General features: G+C 39.4%; 1 protein-coding gene across 1 annotated transcript; it reads right to left on the minus strand.

Moving 5' to 3' along the window:
- Nucleotides 1-1,043: 1,043 nt before the first annotated feature.
- On the minus strand, nucleotides 1,044-17,346 carry LOC104528371 (protein argonaute-2-like; the record flags this gene model as incomplete). The annotated part of the gene is made up of 7 exons (XM_010172354.2): nucleotides 17,229-17,346; nucleotides 16,027-16,222; nucleotides 11,981-12,101; nucleotides 5,663-5,844; nucleotides 4,175-4,311; nucleotides 3,904-4,038; nucleotides 1,044-1,131 (listed from the first exon to the last, which is right to left on the minus strand). Coding segments are annotated over exons 1-7 (977 nt in total), but the record flags the coding sequence as incomplete, so codon positions are not given.
- Nucleotides 17,347-20,651: the final 3,305 nt, after the last annotated feature.

Genomic DNA, 20,651 nt, shown 5'->3' on the forward strand with positions numbered 1-20,651 from the left:
AGTGGGAATCTATTGGAAATCAAAGATGAAAATAATAAACCGTTACTTTATGTAGAAAGCTTTCCCCACACTTGCTCAACACACTTCTTGGCACAAGTGAAGCTTACTGGAAATTAAACCTATCTTGCTGAAATGATGCAAGTGTACTTCTATAATTAAGATTTATTCCATCGTTGCCACAACCATGTGTATTCTAGTAGTACCACAGCAGGTTATTTCTCTAACATTCTTGAAATTAAGTTTCCTAACAGCAGGTGCCTTAGAGACAAAGACTAATATTTTCTGCTTATTTGGGATACTTGTAGTACTGTATTTTACGATATGCCATGCACAGAAAATAGCAAGCCTACTGTGAGAGTTGAAAAACCAATTATGCTTCAGAAATGCATTTCTCTCTTTCAAATATATTTTACAAATATATTTCTGCATATGCACACACAGGTGGCACAAATATTGTCTTTTCATTGATACTACACATTATTGAAAGAAAATGAAACAAAGCCCAAACAATTAAATACCAGATTTAGATACTGATCAGTTTTAAGCTGGTATCAGTTTGGTTCCTTGTGCTACTTTCTTAAAAATGGGAATAAATACATCTATATTCAAATTATCTGCAAATCTCTCGTTAGTGATTAAAAAGACAATTTTTTCCAAAGGAAAAATAGATTGCTAATAAGCAAGCCAAGTTAATCCCAACTGGCACTACTTTTCTACTCAACCATTCTAGGAAACATCACAGTACCAATTGGGCACCTTGTTCTTCCAATGTTGAAGAAATCCACAAATAAAAAGGGAAAAAAAAAAAAAAGCCCACCACAGATTTAAAACAAAATCAGCTGGTTCAAATGCCATGAACTTCATTAAAGAATAAAAATATAATAAAGAGAACAGCAAAACTGGGAAAATTGAGGTGTATTTTAACTATATTGACCAAAGAAAGTATCATTTTTCAAGACAACTTTCCTTGCCAGTAAGGGAGGCAAGATGCTTTTCCAGCCTAAGATTAAATATATGTTTAAAAAGAAGCAAAAATACTTTACGTTTGGTGACTTGCTGGTCGTCTGGTGACATTGCACACTCTGTACTTTCTTTTCATTTGTCCACAGTGTGTTATCTCCACCTTTAGACCTGAAAATTAGAAAACACGTAGCACTGTTTCTTCAAAATCAGGGTGTCAGCCCCTTAATTGCTACACAAGCCCAATTAAACTGTGCAGCAAAGCTTTTCACTACTTAGCACGTTCTTCAAACATTGAAGGTTATCTCAAACAGAACTCAAAAAAACAATTTATAGTCTTAAAATTCAAAGAACTTCAAGCTTCACCTAAAGTTCAACAAAGAATTTTAAGAGACAAGATGAAACTCCAAAGCCCCAAGAGTTAGACAAAGCCGAACGCATTCTGGGAATTCCAATTCTGTACCTCTAAGGAAGCCCAGAGTGGTGAAAGGACAAAAAGGGCACACAACCTCCTTGAAATAAAAAGCTTGTTTATACTTTACATCTAAACATTTGGTGTCTGTGAGACCTCCAACCATTGCAACCAACCCTGAACTAATGAACTGGGGGAGGGGAAATACCCCTACAGGCTCTAGGAGCCCATGGGAATGAGGTCACAGGGTTTTATTCCTCATGAAGACAAACATCTGTTGCAATCTCCACTGGCACAAAAGCCAAGCCCACCTGAAAGCCAGTAACTTCTAGAAGAATAAATTATCCACGTGAAACCAGCATAACCCAGCTACCTGTAAAGAATTGTTTCTAATTTACCATTACCCACAAATATAAGCTTGAATGGAGCGTTTTCATTTATATTACTTTCAAGCTTAGGCAGAAACAGGTGTAGGTGAGCTATCAGACAGGAATTTAAATGTGTGGGAATAGGAAAGAGGGAGCTGTAGACAGGAATTCCGTATATATCTGCATGTGTGTACAAAGTCAGGCTGCTGCTGAGTAACAGTGCATATTTCCCCTATCTGTCAAAGCAATAATAACTCGCCAAACAACATATTAATCTTTCCATGTAATTTGTTATGGCTCAAAGTACCACCTATTATGAAATCTTCAGTAAATATCAAGTTCTTATGAATACCTCCAAAACTGTATCACAGTGTTTTCATTAAAAGATAAACTGTTACCTCAATTTGCAACTAGCTTTGTTGCAAATCTGAGATGACTTCTATCTGAAGAATTAAAATCCTCACGGAAAAAATGACAATAGCTGGTGGCACTTCAGTGCCTCGTTATTTTTTCAAAACATTTACAACTAATACAAAACTCAGGATCTATTTATACTTTTCTTGCTAACTTCTAGTTGGGTGAAGATGAATTTCTGGCCATTTCTTGGAAACAAGGAAGCTACAAGACAGATTTATGGAGTTTGTGTTTCTTTTTTAACTTGCCTTCTTTCTATCAAGCATATCATGAAGGACTTCAGTTTTCCAGAAGAAAACTCCAGTGAACATAAACAGTAAGATTCCTTCCTCCTACTCTTTGATTCAGTCATTACATATTAGAACAACTATAATTTACTTTCATACTTATATGTATGAAATGTATCTAAATATACAAAAACATATTGCTAAATTATTAGTGAAATATATGGAATATTAAAATCTTGACACCAATAATTGAAAAAATTAAAGATCAGGCAATTTTAAATAAAATATGAAATCCTAGTCTTTGAAAACATTTTGAAATCATTAGATTAGGAACTGGAATATCCATGTCAGGTAACTGGGACTGGCACTACCGATATGTTTCAAAAGTTAAAAATATGAAATTTTTGTATTTCTAACTTTTAACTTGTATTTACTCTAGAGATGGGGGTACTTTAAGAAGAGTAAAGCACTCCAGTAAATGTAACTTCTAAATACAATAAAGCAATTTTTGCTTGGGGAGGTAAATTGTTTTTAAGGAGACTGAGATAATAAGTGATGCTGTTTTATATGCTGAAGATATAAGAGCTCAGTAGTAACCTCTGCAGAGATGCTCTCAGATGCTAACACGCACCAGTAACTTGATGATCAAATTACTGGGTGGTGGTGAGACAAAAAAAAAAATGAAGGTATGTCAAGAGAACCTACACTTAAATGAGGAGAAGCTTGCACAAGTCACAAGCCAGTAACTAATCTCACTAAAATAAATTACCATCTATCTGCTAGAAAGTTTTAGTTCATCCCATTACTTAGAGTAAACCATACCAGCTTCATGGTTTCACAAGAACACTTTCATTAAGGCTAAAGCTAATTAAACTACCCCATATTTCATAGAATCACAGAATGGTTTGGATTGGAAGGGACCTTAAAGATCATCCAGTTCCAACCCCCCTGCCATCAGCAGGGACACCTTCCACTAGATCAGGTTGCTCAAAGCCTCATCCAGCCTGGCCTTCAACACTTCCAGGGAGGGGGCACATATTTGCCACACACAAAATGCACATGCATATATACTTGCCATAAATTCTCAAATATGTGATAATTTACTTATGTGCATACCTGAGCTCTAAATGTGGATGGTTCAAAATAAATAAATAAATATGCTCCCTGAAGTTGTTATACTGCTGACTCATCAAATCTGAAGTCACATACGTACCTGAACTGACTCAACTTTGCTTATATTTGTAAAGTGACTCTGTCAAGCTACAGAGATTAATTGATGCAGTAAGAAAAAAAGGACGAGTACACTAAAACATAAAATTGACCAGTCGACTTCTGAAAGTCTTAAAACACATATAAGTAATAAAATGATTCTTGCCTCTTAGTTTTGCTCAAAAAGTGTATGCACTGTTCGTTGTGCCGATCTGCCTCCCAGTAAGGCGACTGTTACAGCAAATATTTTGAATGTGTAGTGGTAACACATCATCAGACAGAACAAAGCAGCTTTACGTAATTTAATTCTTACCTTTTATTTCTTTGGTAAACTTTACCCTTTGGGAATCTGTCAGAGGTTTTTGTTGTTCTTCAATACTTTTGAAGTCCAAAACTTCACATACAAACTCGATAACTGGCTGTGCTTTGTAAAACGCGGTTGCAGATACTGTAGATAAAAATGTTATATGTTGTCTTACAACAATACTGAGGAAATTTTTAAGAAATCCAACAAATGAAACTAAATTTTTGCCTTTTCACTAAATGAGAAAGAAGGAATAAGGAAACATTTTTATAGGACCTACCATCAATATTTAACATCATTTTCCATAATGAAGGTCTGACTGATTGATGGAAGCCAAACCAAACTTCTCTACCACCACCCAAGGGATTTGAGCACCCTTCTGATGCTGTAAAAAAAGATCGCCCCACAGGAGTATATCTGCAATAAAGAAAGTAAATTCAGATCATAAAATTAAAGGGGGAAAAAAAAAATTTCAATAAAGCCATAACTAATGCAAACTCCTACTTAGAAAAGCACAAAAATGTCAGTGCTTCAAATACCAATAATCTGAGGTTCCTGTCAGGACTCAGGTTACACCTCTCAAAATCCAGCTAATTACAGTAAGAAACTGGCTACTGCTCATGTTTGTTTAAATTTATTTTCAATATACTCCTTGATATATCTACTAATCCAAACAAAAAGCATTAATAGCTTTTTTTGGTACTTAGTAATAATTCAGCTATACTTCAGTAAGAAAATAATTATCTCTGCTATTGAAACAACAATTTAATAATCTCTCTCCTCACTTGTGCATAGCTTCCCCTGAAAACCATGGAAACTTTGCGTGGGTGAACAACTGACCCAACAAATATTTTTCATGCATTTGTTATCTTGGTAAATCGGTACTGCACACTTAATATCAAACTAATGAAAACCAGCACCAGTATGTTTCTCTGAACAAAGATGTGTGACTAACTAGTCTGGGCTGTTTTCTGTGCTGCAAAACCTGACTAAAGTGATTCTGATTTTTTTTTTTCCATCGCCAATGTGAGGATAAAGTCAATGTAATATAAGGCTATTTAAAGATATTTCCATAAATTTAACTCATTTTTCCTGTTTAGCCCTTCAAAACGGGAAAGTCCAGCGCTAAGCTTTGTTCTTTACTTTCCAATTGAATGTAAGTTGAGAAGTGGTCTTAAGTGATTTGTTTCACAGCAGCGGAATTAAACTCAGTACCTCTTGGGTTTGACTGCAAATGCTGTAGATCCCACCTGCTTCGAATAAAAACCCAAAGAACTGTCAAGTTTTTCTTCTCTATAAAAACAGCTATACTGGGTGACATTACTGTCCTCCGAGCACAGAATCCTTTATACAAAGCTGGCAACAAACATCTGCCCAAGGACACATAGGAACATGGTAGCAGGTTTTAAAACCACCCTTACATGTCTAACAACCTCCAACTACTTACCACGCAGGGAGGGCTTCCTTCTCTGAGGCCTACAGAGAAACAGGGTACAAGCAAGATGGCAGGGCACCCCGACCTAACAGCACACAAACATGGGGCAAGTCTGAAGACTTCCAGTGGGGAAAGGGACTTGTATCCAGGCTGGAGGCTACTAATTCCACTGGATGAGCAGAAGAGCACCGTATTGCCTCTTGCCTGAGCATGCCATCTGCTAGAGAGCTATTATTTTGGTTGAGCAATGAAATCACATCCTACCCAAAAAGCCACTAAAACAATTCAAATAACAATACAACCTCCTAAACAACATCAAGTTCTTCCCCTCACCTCATGGAAGGCAAGTGCCTCATCACTACATCCAGTGCCTGGATGGTTTCAAACGGGACACTTGGCAGCCGACCAGAAAGAGCATCATGTAAAGCCTGCAAACTCACACAGGACATCCACTTTATAGCCACCTTAAATATTCTGTCTTTTCCTTCTCCTGGCAGCGTGACCTCCAGCTCCACCTGCAACAATGCCAAACAACAAACCAAGATGATTCTTTCCATTTAAAGGGGGAAAATGGAAGGGGCTTGGAGGGGACGATGGATTCCTCTGAACAGCACTCTAAAGCATGGGAGGAGACAAAAAGTAACGATGAAGGAACAACATACATTAGGTACAGCCTCGTTTTACAGCGAGATCTTTCCAAAGGTGTACTTCAGAAAGCTGGTGTGCTTCCCAGCTGGCACCTATCTCCCTCTTTGAGGCAACATTATAATTTGGAAGTGCTTGTGTATCAACAGGGAGGCCTCCATGAAGATCTGATAACCTGATTTCAGATACCTAGCACGTACTAATGCATCACTGCTCACGTCAGCTCCTGCGTTCCTCAAATAAAATATGGTCTGTCACTACCTGTCAAGATTCATGAATTTCAAATATTCACTCTCTAGAGCACCAGAGTGCTTTATATGCTATTACTGTAGACATAGTTCAAACAAGAGAAAAAAAAATCCACAAGAAGCTTTCAAAGGGGGAAAAAAAACCAACCCAACAACCAAACACCACCCCCGCAACCATAAAAAACCCCCACAAAATGCACCAACCCAGAAAACTCTTATTTTTAAATGCCAAATAAAGAATAAATGATGACCATCAAGTACTAGTGATGGTATCAGGCAGGAAACGGGGGCACTCCTATGACATGTTATGCCCTACTTTGATTTTTTTTGTCTAAAAAACATAGGCAAACTACATAATGGTAAATTACTTTAGCCAATTACTTGCAATGCTGATTTCTCCTCTTTATTAAAACAAAGAAAGCCTGAGCACAGAAGTTCTTAAACCAACTAAAATTAAGGTTTGTCTGAAATGATTAGCAGTTCTGGGAGTGACTACAAGAAATAACAAGATCAGAGTATCCTTTGTGCTGGGTATAAACAAAAACACTGCATTTTCCTGTCCTATGTAGCTTACAATTTAAATATAAAAGGCATCCACTTAACAGACAAACTGTAATTAGCAGGCTAGCAAAAATAATACATGGGTAACGGTGAGCTAATATATGCAATCATCTGGTCTTCTGCGACAGTTAGCTTCTTCAGTGAAAAAACAGGAGGGAAGATAAAACACAAACAATAAGCCTTCCTGCACACCAAAAAAAGGGAGCTGACAATTTATACTAGGCAGACAAAATTAATATTACAGCTGATTCAAAAATCATTCACCAGGAGAGTCGAGCAGAGGAAGGAGTTGTACGGCCGTGGGAGAGCAACGGTTCAGAACTGGAGTCTGTTATTGCGAGGTTACAGGTCTGAATCTGGCCCAAAATACTAATTCTGCTGAAAAGCTGTGCAAGTAAAAGTAGAGGTTTTCAGCTGACAGAGGCTGGAAGCTTTTTATGAGGCTTTTTTCCCCACTACGTCATCAAAAGGTCTTCAACTTACATCTCATTTACAGCGGACAGAAGACGTCTGTTGCACCTGAATTGCATTTTCCTTTACACTTCTCTCCCCCAAATCAAGTTTCATAATTTCTATTATTCCCAATATTGTTAATAGAGAACTCATCCAATTATTAACAACTTTGATTTTCTTAATCTAAAAATAGATTTCATTTTAGTTTTTTCCCCTCCTGGTTCCAATTGATGAAGCTCCCTGACCACAGTGAAGTGGAAAAAGATGAAGAAGGGGACTACTTGTGTTGCAGTGTCTGTGTCCCTGGTAGAAATAAAAGACCCAGGACTGAAGAATTTCTATTCCAATTGCTAGACTGCAAATTCCAATTACATTTAGCAGAGCTGTGACAGTGAATTCACATCACTGAATTTGCCCTGAACAACTTTTGCTGCTGGGTCTAACCCCACTTCCAACCAGTTCAATTAGAGTCACTGCTCAAATAACTAAGGTTGAAATCCAACTTCCCGGATTTTCTTCCTTTAATATCTCACTTGAATTACACACTACTGAAGAGTTTATGGTTTTGGGGTTTTTTTTTTAAATCATAAAAATACATTAGGACCAAAAAATGTGTCCTTAATCCACATCCACAAGAGCTTCCCAGGTTTTCTTCCTTTAATATCTCACTTGAGTTACACACTACTGAAGAGTTTATGGGTTTTTAAAAAAAAAAATCATAAAAATACATTAGGATCAAAAAAATGTGTCCTTAATCCACATCCACAAGATCACATATACTTTCAGGCACTGCAAATCAGAATTTAAAACTCTCAGTAATATTTTGTTTATCCCACTCTATATTTTTAAGGGCAAATGAACATGCTGATGTTTGAAAGAGTACGCAAAATATGAAAAATTTTAAGACAAAGTAGTTTTAAATGGGAATTTTACCATGTATTTTACTATTAGGAATAAACTCTAAAGCTGAATTTAATGTTTGATTTCTTACATTTTCATCAAGTGTAATCTATCCCCAAATAAAAAATTTACAATTTTAGTCACTAACCTGCTAGACCCATTGCTGAATTGCAACACAGTTGACAGAATTTTGCAGCTAAAGGAACTAAGTGAAAGGGACATTAATGTAGAGATGTGAAAAATCATTAAGCTTGCAGAAAAATCTGAAAGCCATTCTGAAAAAGAACAGGTCTTGCAGCTGATGTAGTCTGATTGACTCATACAAATCAGTATACATCATTGTTTAAAAATAATAAAAATTAAGCCTGAGCATGTGTTTCTTGGGGAACTTTTAGCATACCTTCTCTACAAAATAAATGCATCACTATATGGTTATTTTAACATGTTTTCAGCATACATTTTACCTTTTCTCTGTTCATTGAAAAGCTTATCTTTCCCAGGAATTCAGAGGAAAACAGATGCACGGTTTCCAATCAAATATTTGGGTGCCTACCTCCCATGGACTTGTTTGGAAATGTCAAGCTATGGATCTAAGAAAGAGGTCTGCTTCTATCATGTACAGAGCCATTAGCAGTATTTCAAACAGATAAAGTCAAGAGGAGCAAGGCTGTGGCCACAGACAGGATGAGCACTTTCCTTCTGCAAATGGGAACAGCAGTAGGATTTCTATAACAAACTGCAGCTCACTTCACTCAAAATTACTGTTTTTCCAATCAAAAACGGCTTAAAGTATATGTTAAGATACATCAGTTGTTCTTGAATCTTGCTGGGTAAGAAAACTTTCAAGTTCAGTTAAAACTGAATTCTAGTTTTTAATTGCAGGAGGATATTTTAGGGAATTACACAAGTAATGCAGCAGCTGAGTACAAAGCCACAGTCAGAGGTGACCTGGGCTTGATGTTAGAACCTACGAGGAAAGAGGAGACTGTTAATATCTTTATACCTTGACAGCATCCTATACACTTCTTTCTTCTCAACGTGTACAAGTCAAAACTATGAAAACTTTCTACTAATATTTACATATTCCATATTTGTTCTGAAAGGTCGAAAGAAATGAAGGAATTAAAGAGTGAAAATAAGGTACAATAAGGAAGGAATGAAAATAGGTATGATAACCATGAAGGCCAAGTGGAAAAGATTAAGACTATTTATATAACAGAAAAAGTTATAAAAGCAGCAGAGTTGTCAGCAAGGACAAAAAACACGAACCCCAGAACAACAACCACCGACAAGAGAAGAGGACAGAGTGCATTAAGTTAAAAAGCAACAGGAGGGAAAAAAATGTTGGCAATTTGCCGTCAGCCTTCCGTTTAGCATCACTTCTTCCACTACCAATCCACACTGCAAGTAAATCAAAGTCTTCTTCCACTTAGATTAAGGTTTCATATATTAATCACTGTATGTTCATGAATCTTTTCAATATAATCCTAAATGTAATCAGATGTGCAGTAAACTTGCTACATTTGTTATGTACAGAACAGCCAAAAAAAAAAAGCCCCAAAGAAACCTAATCTAATTTTGCTGGAGGAAAGTCCTAATAACTACAAGCTTTATACTGGTTTAAACCATGCTTAAATCAATTTAGCACCATGTAAAAATTTCCCTCATTAAGCTAAATTTCCCCACGTTCAATTTAAAACAGCTGAAGATTTATCTCTATTAGCTCTTTCCTCCAGGGTAATAACATTAATATATGTATGGCAGAAAAAGTTACACAGTCCTAGTTTCCATGGGAAATAGGGAAAAGCTATGAGTTTATTAAAAGCCACCCTAAATGTGAGCCACAGATTAAACTATCTGAACACTTTGGAGCTAACCTCCACTAAAAACACTCTTCTCTGCTTAGTGACCACCTTTTGCAAATGATCATCACTCTGGCTAGATAATTCTGTCCCACTCTAAATGGTTAACAACATCATTACTCAGCCTTTTCCCAGGTGTGGGTTACAACGTTCAGTTGCAGAAACACAAAGGAATTGGGGCAACAAAAGCATAAGCTGACATGATGTCACTAGAGTTCATTTTTACCATGTAGGATTTAGTATATGTGGGCTTTAAAATCCAAAACATCAAAAATTGAGTCCTATTCTGTCAGCAGGCATTCAGATGCAGCAGGAACAGGAGGAGGAGGTCATCTCATCCAGTTCCCAATCACAACAGGGTCAACCTGCATCTCACCAAGTCTCATTAGATCTGAGGATTAATTTGATCCCAGTTTGTTCATCCTCCATAGATAAACCATTTTTCGTTTACCTTTACTTAGTAAATGCAGAACTTCATACTCATCACAGAATGCATTGTCAGTCATCCACAACTTGGAAAGCATTGGAGTTACAAGGTAACTCCACAAGCATCCAGACGACTTTTAAACCCCCAGGAGACACTCATCAACTATCACTCCACCTCTAGCAAATACTGTGCAATCTTGCACATCAAATCTGTAGGAACTGGAATACTATGTGTGAAAATAAAAAAAAAAAAAAAAGTATCTCTGATATCTGATACTTTTAATTGATTCTTTTATAGTTTTCCTAGACATTAGCTTATTAGTTAATGAAAAATAATTAAGACTGCAGCAGAGACTGACCTTTACTGCACGACATTCACTTAAATACATTTGAAGGAAATAAAAATTATACATATGAGATTAAGAGCTTGACTCAGTTAGAACTATGATCTATGTCAAGCACCACACGAGCATTCAATATGAGACAGCCACGGACAGCATGGACTATTTTGTAGTGCACTGCTACTCAATTTAGGAAGACCTAAGCTCTGTTCCCAGTTTTATCAAGTAAGTAACTTTTGACATCTCTCTGTGTTTCCCTTTCCCCCTTACATTTTACTTTTGCCTAGTTAGGTTGTAATCAACTGCTACGGGATCGGACAGTCTTCCCCTCTAACTGTGCACGCCTCACCTTGCACCCACAGCAGAAAGGTGTAACAACCTCTGGGAACTACCACAGCATAAGTGAGTAATGAGAATGACTATCCATCCTCCAGTGTTCATCACCTAACTAAAAAAGGCCACAGAAAATTCAATCTGATATTAGACCACAGAAGCACAGGCTAAATTATTTTATAGGGTTTGTGCATTAGCATGTTCCAACACAGTCCCTTCTGCTTCACCACTCCTCAGTGGGCACAGAGGTGGGTACACTTCACAGCTACAACTGGAGTGACCAAAGAGGTCACCGCCCCACCTACAGAGCTGGCAAACAGAACATGCCAGTCCTCTTCAACTGCCCCAGGGCTAAGCTAGCAGGTCTTAACCTGTGCAGTTTAAATTTGGCTCTCATGTGGTAAAGGACTAGGGAAGAGGTTCCATACCGCCAACAGAGGGATGGAGGAGTTTCTTCCAGCTAGTGGATAGTGAGAATCAGCTTACAGGAGGCTTCGATGAGATGAATGAGGTGGCACAACAGCTCGCTGCTGCCCAGAGAGGGTGGCTTCTTCTTCCCTCTCCCAAACTCAACTGTGCTTTCACTTTCTCCCTAGTGCCAGTACGGAGCCTGTCCGCTGTCCTGGGCAGTGGATCCCGCTCACCAAACCAGCAGAAACCACATGAGTGGGGAGAAAGAGAGGGAGGAAAGGAGGGACAGGGCAAGGGGAGTGACCAACAAGCTCACACTTCTGTCCTGGCAAATCACACCCTGAGCAAAACGGTAACGGACAGAGACATCTATTCCAGAAATTAAAAAATCAGTTCCTCTCTATTATTAGAAAGGCTCTGCAAATAGTACATTGAAATCTCCAAACAGAAACTTTTCTATTTAAAACTTACTTTATCTCTCCCAATGGGAAGCGGCATAGCTGTATAAAGGTTTTTTCTTCCATCAAATACTGGTTTGCGATCCCCAAAAATCTGGGTTTTAAAGTGCTGAACCATATGCTCCACTATTTCTCTGAAAATACAAAAAGATCTCGTTAATGCAACTTTTTACTTTTGATGTTAAGTAGCAAATGAACACTAACACTAATATTTATGAATACAGGCCTTAGGTAAATGAAAGGGTTGACCACTGTTGAGTATTAAGGGCACGATTTGTTTGACAGATCTGAATTAAAGCAACCTTTTCGCAGACTAAACTGTTTTCTTAAAGCAGCTATTTTAAGCTTTTTTTCAGATTGAAACTTTCCTTCCTCTTTTCTGTGATCTACTGAAAGTGGTAAAGCGAAAGCTTGTGCTCTCTCAAGCTCAAAATGAGAGGTGCTTGGTATTCTCCTGGGGCTTCTGCTCCCTCGTCTACAGCCCTTTCTGCAGATGATCATGGACCAAAAGCTCAGCAGCTCGAGAAACTTTCAAAAAAATCAGTATCCCACCTTACAGCCTTAGTGTAAGGACAATAGTTCTGTGACAACAGTGATATGCAAACTTTTTGCTCTGCACTGAGAAAGATTACTTTTAAAGGTCATTTTTTCACCTGTGCAACAAAATTGGATGTGAGCATTCACTGGGACTCGTGTATATTAAAAACACATACTCAAATATTTAAGCATAGCTGGAATTAGGTTGCACATCTGTATGAATGAAGTAACCACTCACAAGGCTCTTGTAAAACCACAGTGTTTACACACTGGTCATGGAAAGCAGTTCACCAGCTGATGAGAGGTCTGTTGGAATAATAACACTCTTTGATGCCTAAGGTCTTTGGTCTGACTGTCCCAAAGAAAAACCCTTCAGGCTATCTCTATCACAAGGCTGTAAAATCTGAAATCCATCAGTGGTCTGCAATACACTGCCTACAAGATCCTTAACATACAGCTTGGGGCAAAAGGGCATTAAGAAGTTAAACTGACACAGAAAGAAAACCATGGGATGCTCTTTCTTCAGTACCATTGTCTCCCAGCAGTTCAGAGAGGCTGCAGGTTTCATACACCTTGACTTACAAAGGCAAATAACCCAGCATCCAGTTAGATATTATAGTGTTGTAAAATTCTGAGATGAAACTGAATTCATTCCAGAAAAGAATGAATACAGTTTAACTGACAATTTCTTTGCTGTATGCCAAGGCTTTAAGACAAGATGTGATGAATGAAAGAGAATTGCCTGACCTCCTGAGAAGTATGAATAAAACTTGACCCAGTAATTTCTGCCTCAGGTTTGCAATGTCTGACTGACCAAGTACATAATTTGGAGGGTGGGAGGAAGGAGGTATGTTTCAACCTTGACTTAAAGACTAAGTAGTGGAAAACCCATTCTCTTACTGAGCAATTTCTTCCAATTGTGAACTACTTTATATAAAAATGAACACTTCCACTTGATTAAGGTTTCCAAGCTTCAAACCACGTTTAGTGATGATGCTTCTCAGCTGTGGGTGGAAACATCTGAATGAAGAGTAAGTTATTTTCTCCATGTGAAGTTAGAAGTTATTTACCAATTCACTAACTTCAGCCCTTTGGGACTACTATTCTACTGAGATCATACAAGTACACCAAGAACTCAAGAGCCAGCGACTGCAAGCGAGTTCATCTTGAACCTGTACAAGTCTTAGTTGTCCTCATGAATTAAACCGAGGGCATCCACGGTGCAGAACCAAACTCACACTGCCCACTCTCCCTATCTATCTATATAAACAGATCTGGGATTTCTGCAACACGTGGAGAATTGTAGCTGGACTGTATTGATCTGGCACAGCAACACGTTGTCTCAGCTGTGAGTTTTCCAGTCCTGCTCCAGCTCACATTTCATCAGTGTGGAACTTGCATGGACACTTTACACATCCCTGCAGCGCGTCTGCAGGGTCATAGTCCAAGTCACAGTAAATCCTAGAATAAAACTGAGGAATGAAGCTGAGACACATGAGGGAGTAGCGTAAATGAAAATAAAATCTCCCTCTATCCTTTCTAGAGCCTACAAGATACAAAGTAATGATAAAAACTGTTTACTATAAATATCTATCTGAATTATATAACCAAGACACTAGAAACGTGTAAGCAGCTGAGAAAATGATCATTTAGAATTGGACAAAATGTGCATCATGCATAATTCTATATACATATATACATACACACACATAAATATAGGTATATACACACACAGACACACACAAATATAGGTACAGATGCAGGACTGAAAGGTCACGGCTCACAAAAACCCAAGTGCAGGTGAGTGCACGTACATCTACAGGGTAATGCAAGCAGGAATAAGAACTCAAAAGAAATAAAACATACACTTTATTAAGTGAATCTAATTTGTATTCTTTCCCCATTGCCCTGAGAAACATGCACTAGCACCATCAAATGTATTTATGACACCCTTGTTCACTGCAAAAGGCATTTAATCCATGCAGATTTTCACTTGCTCTTGTTACCACAACAGAGGGAGTGACTAACCTGACAAAGCAGAGCAGGTCAGAATCTGTCAGTGGACAAAGAACTTGCTACTGAATATAATCTGCCTTTTCAGTGAGAAAAATGGCTTTATTATTTAATAATTACGCTCTCTGACACTGAGGAGCAAGCACACACATGCTGGACTGTAACAGGGGTGATCACACAGAACTACAAGAGCTGTGCAGCACTCAGCTCCCCGAGGAGCTACAGAGGCATGGCCATCAGCATCAGTCAGCAGTTGTCAAAGTTGGAGCTGGTGGCAGGGATACCAGTTAATGAAAGCAAAGCTCACAGCTCCTGCTATGAAAAAAGGGACTGCTGAGAATTCTTTTCAGCACTCCAATGCAGCAAGAGTATTGCAGTGAAATCAGCAGGGCTGCCCTTGGGCAAGAAGAGAGCTCAGATTAATACACTTACAACGGTGTTTGCTTTTAAAATTAAATTCAGTTCTCGACTAGCTTAAAAATTCAATTTATAGAAGATCACCACAGGAAAGAGAAAAAAAGGACAGCAAAGCGTAGTGATGCTGCTTTATGGAAACACTATCATTACTCTTTAGTGTAACAATGGATAATGCACTCTGGTTTATTAATGCACGATAAGAAAACTTCGGCTTTCGGGTGGCTTTTTTGACTCCACACTTGGTTCATGACTGCATATTCCATTCATGTGACCTTTTTTAATAAGGAAAGGTTTTGTTCTTGAATATATAAACATGCCATTCCAATCCTCTACAGTCAAGATGTAGGTAGTTATGATGAAGACACTTGTGGTTTCTAGTTAGTGCCAAGTCTTGCTCTCGAGTTTCACTTCTGGCAACACCACTCTTTTTCAAGTCAATGAGGTTGCCACACTGTGACTAATAGGGCACATATGCAAAACACAAGACCTAATTGCTTGTTTCCTTGGCCAACTGATCCATGTTTCCACCTTGCTATCTGCTTCAGGAGCATATCTTTCCCTTATATAGAATCTACTGACGAAGGATGATTTCTTACCTAATTTAGTCCCTTCACGATCCTCTCACAGCAGCACAGACAAATGGGTTTTGCCTCCCTTTGTCAGAAGGGGAAGGTGGTGACACCAACTCCCTGCTAAAGGACCTGTCAGCCAATTGCACTCCAATATTTAACCAAGCAATACTAAGAATCATATTGATCAAGTTGGTTTATACTGACCTAACTCCAGTAGGGTTAATATAGTTTATTCACAACTGTCACCAGTGGCTTTGATCAGCAGCATCGTAAGATGCTGACAAGTTCAATCAAAACAAGGGACAATTAGCACTGAAATCTTGGATTGGTACAAAAGACTTGGAGGGGAAAAAAAAAAAAGCCTGTTGATGGATATGCAAAGTTGGAAGCTATCAGTACAAACAATGACTAAAGGCATTTCATCTTCCAAGCCGTCAATGAAGACTGGCACACGGCTCCAGCATTTTCAAAGGAAAACAAGAATGTAAATAAACTGAGGAAAAGCAAAGCACAACATTACCTGTTAACTCTTCTAGGGCATTTTTCTGGCTTTATATCCAATTCGTAATGGTAGATATCTATTTTAGGAATGTCCATTTCAAAGAAGTTGGCCTGCAGTTTGATTGTTCTCCCAGAAGTGCCAAAATCTGGTCGAGGAGGGGGTTTAAAGGCATATCCCTGTATTGGTGGTGGCAATGGTGGAGGAGGTGCAAGCACTGAAAACAGAACAAGCACAAGTTAGCTATATCAAATTGACAGTTAAACAAATTTACAGGCTATTTGACCAGTGAAGCACAGCACATTTAAACCTGTTTTAAGCAATCTAAAATCTGAAAAAAACCCTGCTATAAGGAATCCGTGAATTCTGACTTTCTTCTTCCCATGGTGGCTCATCATTTGTTTTATTTCCTAGCCCTAATTACTGAACAAAATCTTAAAATCAGTTGCATTTTCCTAAACTACAAGTCAGCTGAGTGGGAATTTGAGAGGCCAAGTAGGCACCGCTGGGAAAAGCGAGAACCAGATCTTCATTGCAAGGAAGAACCTGTCTGTCAAAACAGACACCCAAGCGAATCACCTAACCACGTTTATTTCAGCAAACACCTATAAAATGGAGTTTCTACCACTTAAAGCACCTTCTGATTGAGCTGTATGCATCTGAAGCGAATACAAGGCGTGCATTTCAGCTATATACATTTTTCTCTAACGAGCACACTGCACAGCTTGCCCAAGAGAGGAACACAGCACAGGAGCCGTCTGTACACGTTGCAGCTCTCTGGCAAACACTATGAATTAGAATTAAACTATGTCCTACTGCTTCCTTTAAAGAGAGAGCAAACAGAGCAAATAGTCTACTGCTGCTGGAGTGTATCCTTGAGCTCAAACATCAGCCATGGATCAGACAACGTGAAGCAGAAGCGTAATAGCTGCCTGCGGCTGTTTCAACCTAGGAAATTCCATTAAAAATTAGGAAATTCCATTAAAAATCTAGGAAATTCCATTAAAAAGCCATGGAGATGTGCGTAAGGTACCAACTCGAGGATTTAAAACTCCTCCAGCATCAGAACTCGGGTTTGCCATGATCTAGAGCAATAACAACTTGCAGCAAAGTTTTCACATGTGAAATATCCCAGGAGGCTTCTCATGACTTATGTAAGAATCCAGGTGTGGTTTCCTGGGATTATCAAACTCAGTCCTCTGCTAGCACCAGAAACACCACACATCCCTTCATTAACAGATCAGTCACCACTTTTCCACCCTCGCTTTCCCTGATGGAAAGCTGTTCCAGAACCGTGATGTTCTCATGCTCAGAAACATCCTTATACTTGTATTTTTTCATTGTCAGGTTATACTCACTGACCTTCAGATTATATATTCCATATTGTAGTTTTAGACTTAAAGCAAATTCCCATTTAATTCTTAACTCCAGGTTATACCACTTTTATTAGTCCCTTCTCATAAACCAGGCTTCACTCTCATCCTTACAGTCGTTTTTCAAGCTAATGCATTTCCAGCTCATCTTTCCTGAACAAGGCCAAGTGTTACTCTACACGAGGTCCCATCAGGGTCCAGCACAACCGCATTGATGCTTTCACAGGACCACAGAATGTCAGGGGTCGGAAGGGACCACAGGAGATCATCCAATCCAATGCCCCTGGCCAAAGCAGGTTCCCTACAGCAGGTTGCACAGGAAAGTGTCCAGGTGTGTTTTGAACATCTCCAGAGATGAAGACTCCACAACCTCTCTGGGCAGCCTGTCCCAGTGTCCTGTCACTCTCACAGTCAAAACATTTTTCCTTATGTTTACATGGAACCTCCTGTGCTCCAGCTTACAACCACTGCTCCTTGTTCTACCGTTGGACATCACTGAGGTGAACCAATGACAGTCAGTACATGCACACTTGTCTCAGTTGCTTATGACTGATCATCTCCCACTTCACTGGTAACTACCAGCTACATGATTTTTAATATATATCTGTTGGGTTTGTGGTTGAGGGGCTGTTTTTGGTAGTAGGGGAAGAGGCTGTAGTGATGGTCCCTGTGAGAAGCTTTGTGAAGCTCCCCTGGTTCCAAGGCAGAGCCCTTGGGCGAGTAGGACTAACTTTGATGTCAGGAAATGCTTCTTCACTGAAAGGGTTCTCAGGCACTGGAATGGGCTGCCTAGGGAGGTGGTGGAGTCACCATCCCTGGAGGTGTTTAAAAGATGGTTAGACGAGGTGCTCAGGGACATGGTTTAGCAGTGGTCAGGTATGGTTGGACTCGATGATCTCAGAGGTCTTTTCCAACCGAGAGATTCTATGATTCATATTTATGAGGGAAGAACTGGTTGTGAAAAGAAGGAGGAGAGAACCTGGAGGAGAGGTCACTGACCTGAACAAAAGACGACCATTGGCCTAGACAAAGAGGAGAGCATCACTGCCAGGAGGAAGGAGGAGGAGGGGGAGGACAGAGAACCTCAGACACTGGGATCGCAGAAGAGTAGGGGGAGTAAATGAGGTGCCACTTCAGCCCAAAACAAATACATTAATCCAGGACTCCATGCTGGAGCAGAAAAGCTGAGCCTGAGGGCAAGTGTGACTGAATTGAGATCCCGAGAGACGCTCAATGCCAGAGTGGAGGTGGACCCCCAGATCTGGGGGGTGAGGAGGTGCGTTGGACTGGGGCCCGTCTGCAGCCCATGGACATCCCCGTGCCACAGCCAGGAGCTGAGCCCAAATTGGTCCGTGACTCCATGGGAAGCTGCTTTGGAACACTTTGTTCCTGGACTTTCATGCTGGGAAGAGCAGCAATGGTGAACTGACTGCAACCCCCATTCCCTGTCCCCTGTGCTGCTGGGGAGGAGAAAGCAGAGAAATGGGGAGCAAAGTGATCTGAGCCCGGGAAGAAGGTGGGGGTGGGGGAAGGTGTTGTAAGATGTGGTTATGTCTCACTGAGCTACTCAGATGAATGGCAACGAATTAAATTGATTTTTCTTCCCCAAGTTGAGTCTGTTTTGCCCGTGACCATGACTGGTGAGTGAACCCTCCCTGTCCTTCATCATAATCCCGTGCCCCTTTGTTGTGTCTCCCATCCCATCTCACCAGGTTGGGGGCAGTGAGTACAGGACCACATGGTCTTACCTGTGGGTGAAACTACCACAGATTTCTTTTTTAACCCATATCTATTACCCTACTGCTTTCTGTGTGATGCTTGGTCCTTGTTTTCTGCCAATGCCTCCTATTCCCCATGATGAGGTGTCATGTACTTACTCCTAGTATTTACACATAAGATCATTAACGAAATACAAGACCATTCCCAACCTTATTAGTATCATTTCCCCACTTCACCCTTCCACACTCCCCATGACCAGTTTCCCACTCATCAGCACCTCAGTACTCATTTTTATCATTCTACCAATGTGACTTTCAGCACCAATTTCCCCACATGCCAGATACTTCATCAGAATCCAGATAGTTTGGTTTATTCATTGGGAATAAGATAGGGTTATCTGTTTGTTATTTTATTTATAAAAATCTTGAGGTCTCTCATTTGTTTTACATTTGGGAAGCTTGTTTCAGATCTTGTTTTCCAAATATATCCTGAGGCATACATCCTTTTGATGTCATGTTACAAAGTTCAATTTGCTTTTTTCCCCTCCCTTTTGTAAACACTGCCATTAAAGTCTACGATTCTTCAACACTAACTTCATCAATATGTTAAAAGATACTTGTTGCTAAAGACTCGCATTGCCATGTCCTAAAACTTCAGGTTTCTGTGGTAGATTATTCTCCTCAATTTAAGTACACCAACTCCTTCAATTTTGCTTTCAATGGAACTACTCATTTGACTATTATTACTATTTATCCATCTATTATTACTATATTTATCCATCTTGCTCATGCAGTGTCAACACCTGTACTGAGAAATGAAGCAAAGTATGTTCTTAGTGTTCACACAACAGCTCTACTCTTATCTACAACCAAGCCCTCATCGCAAGCAGCCCACCTCCCTCTGCACCCGACCTTTCCTACTGACACCCCTGAAGGCAAGTCGACACACTCAGCCAACTAATTCTGCTCAACCTTTGGTGTTTTTTTTTGTTTTCATCATTCCTGCACGTCTTGACTTCTAAGACATGGATTTGTCAACTTTTCCCAACATATACAGGACCTCTGCTTACTTCAAGTATTTTTTCTGAAGGTGATTAACTCCTCAGGTGGCCCCACGGCCACCATATCCCCTTGCTTGGTACGACAAACTCACAGTTTGTGTCATTAATAGGAAAGAACCCTCTATTGTAGATATGACGATTAACGAAGTTATGAATAACATCATCACTACAGCTGCAAAGTAACATAAAAAACTGTCCCACCAATAATTATATGTGCAATATGACCAAGGTTTCTATTATCCATCTCCAAATCAGATCAGGAGGAGCTGTAGGAAGCATCTACCTCTATCAGAATCTCATTTATCACCTTTTCCCGAAGAAATCTGGCTCCCACCTATGATTTCAGCCATTCTGTCATTTAATGCTTCACAGCTCATAGCTGCATTAAAGCATTTATTTGTATTTTCATCTTTTGTAACAGAACGTTCCCATTTGAAAACCACAATCCTTGTCATTAATATTATTCTGTATTTTTTTTTGCATTGTTCTCTATG

The sequence above is a fragment of the Antrostomus carolinensis genome, unplaced genomic scaffold (assembly GCF_000700745.2).
Source record: "Antrostomus carolinensis isolate BGI_N321 unplaced genomic scaffold, ASM70074v2 scaffold40917, whole genome shotgun sequence".
NCBI lineage: Eukaryota > Metazoa > Chordata > Aves > Caprimulgiformes > Caprimulgidae > Antrostomus > Antrostomus carolinensis.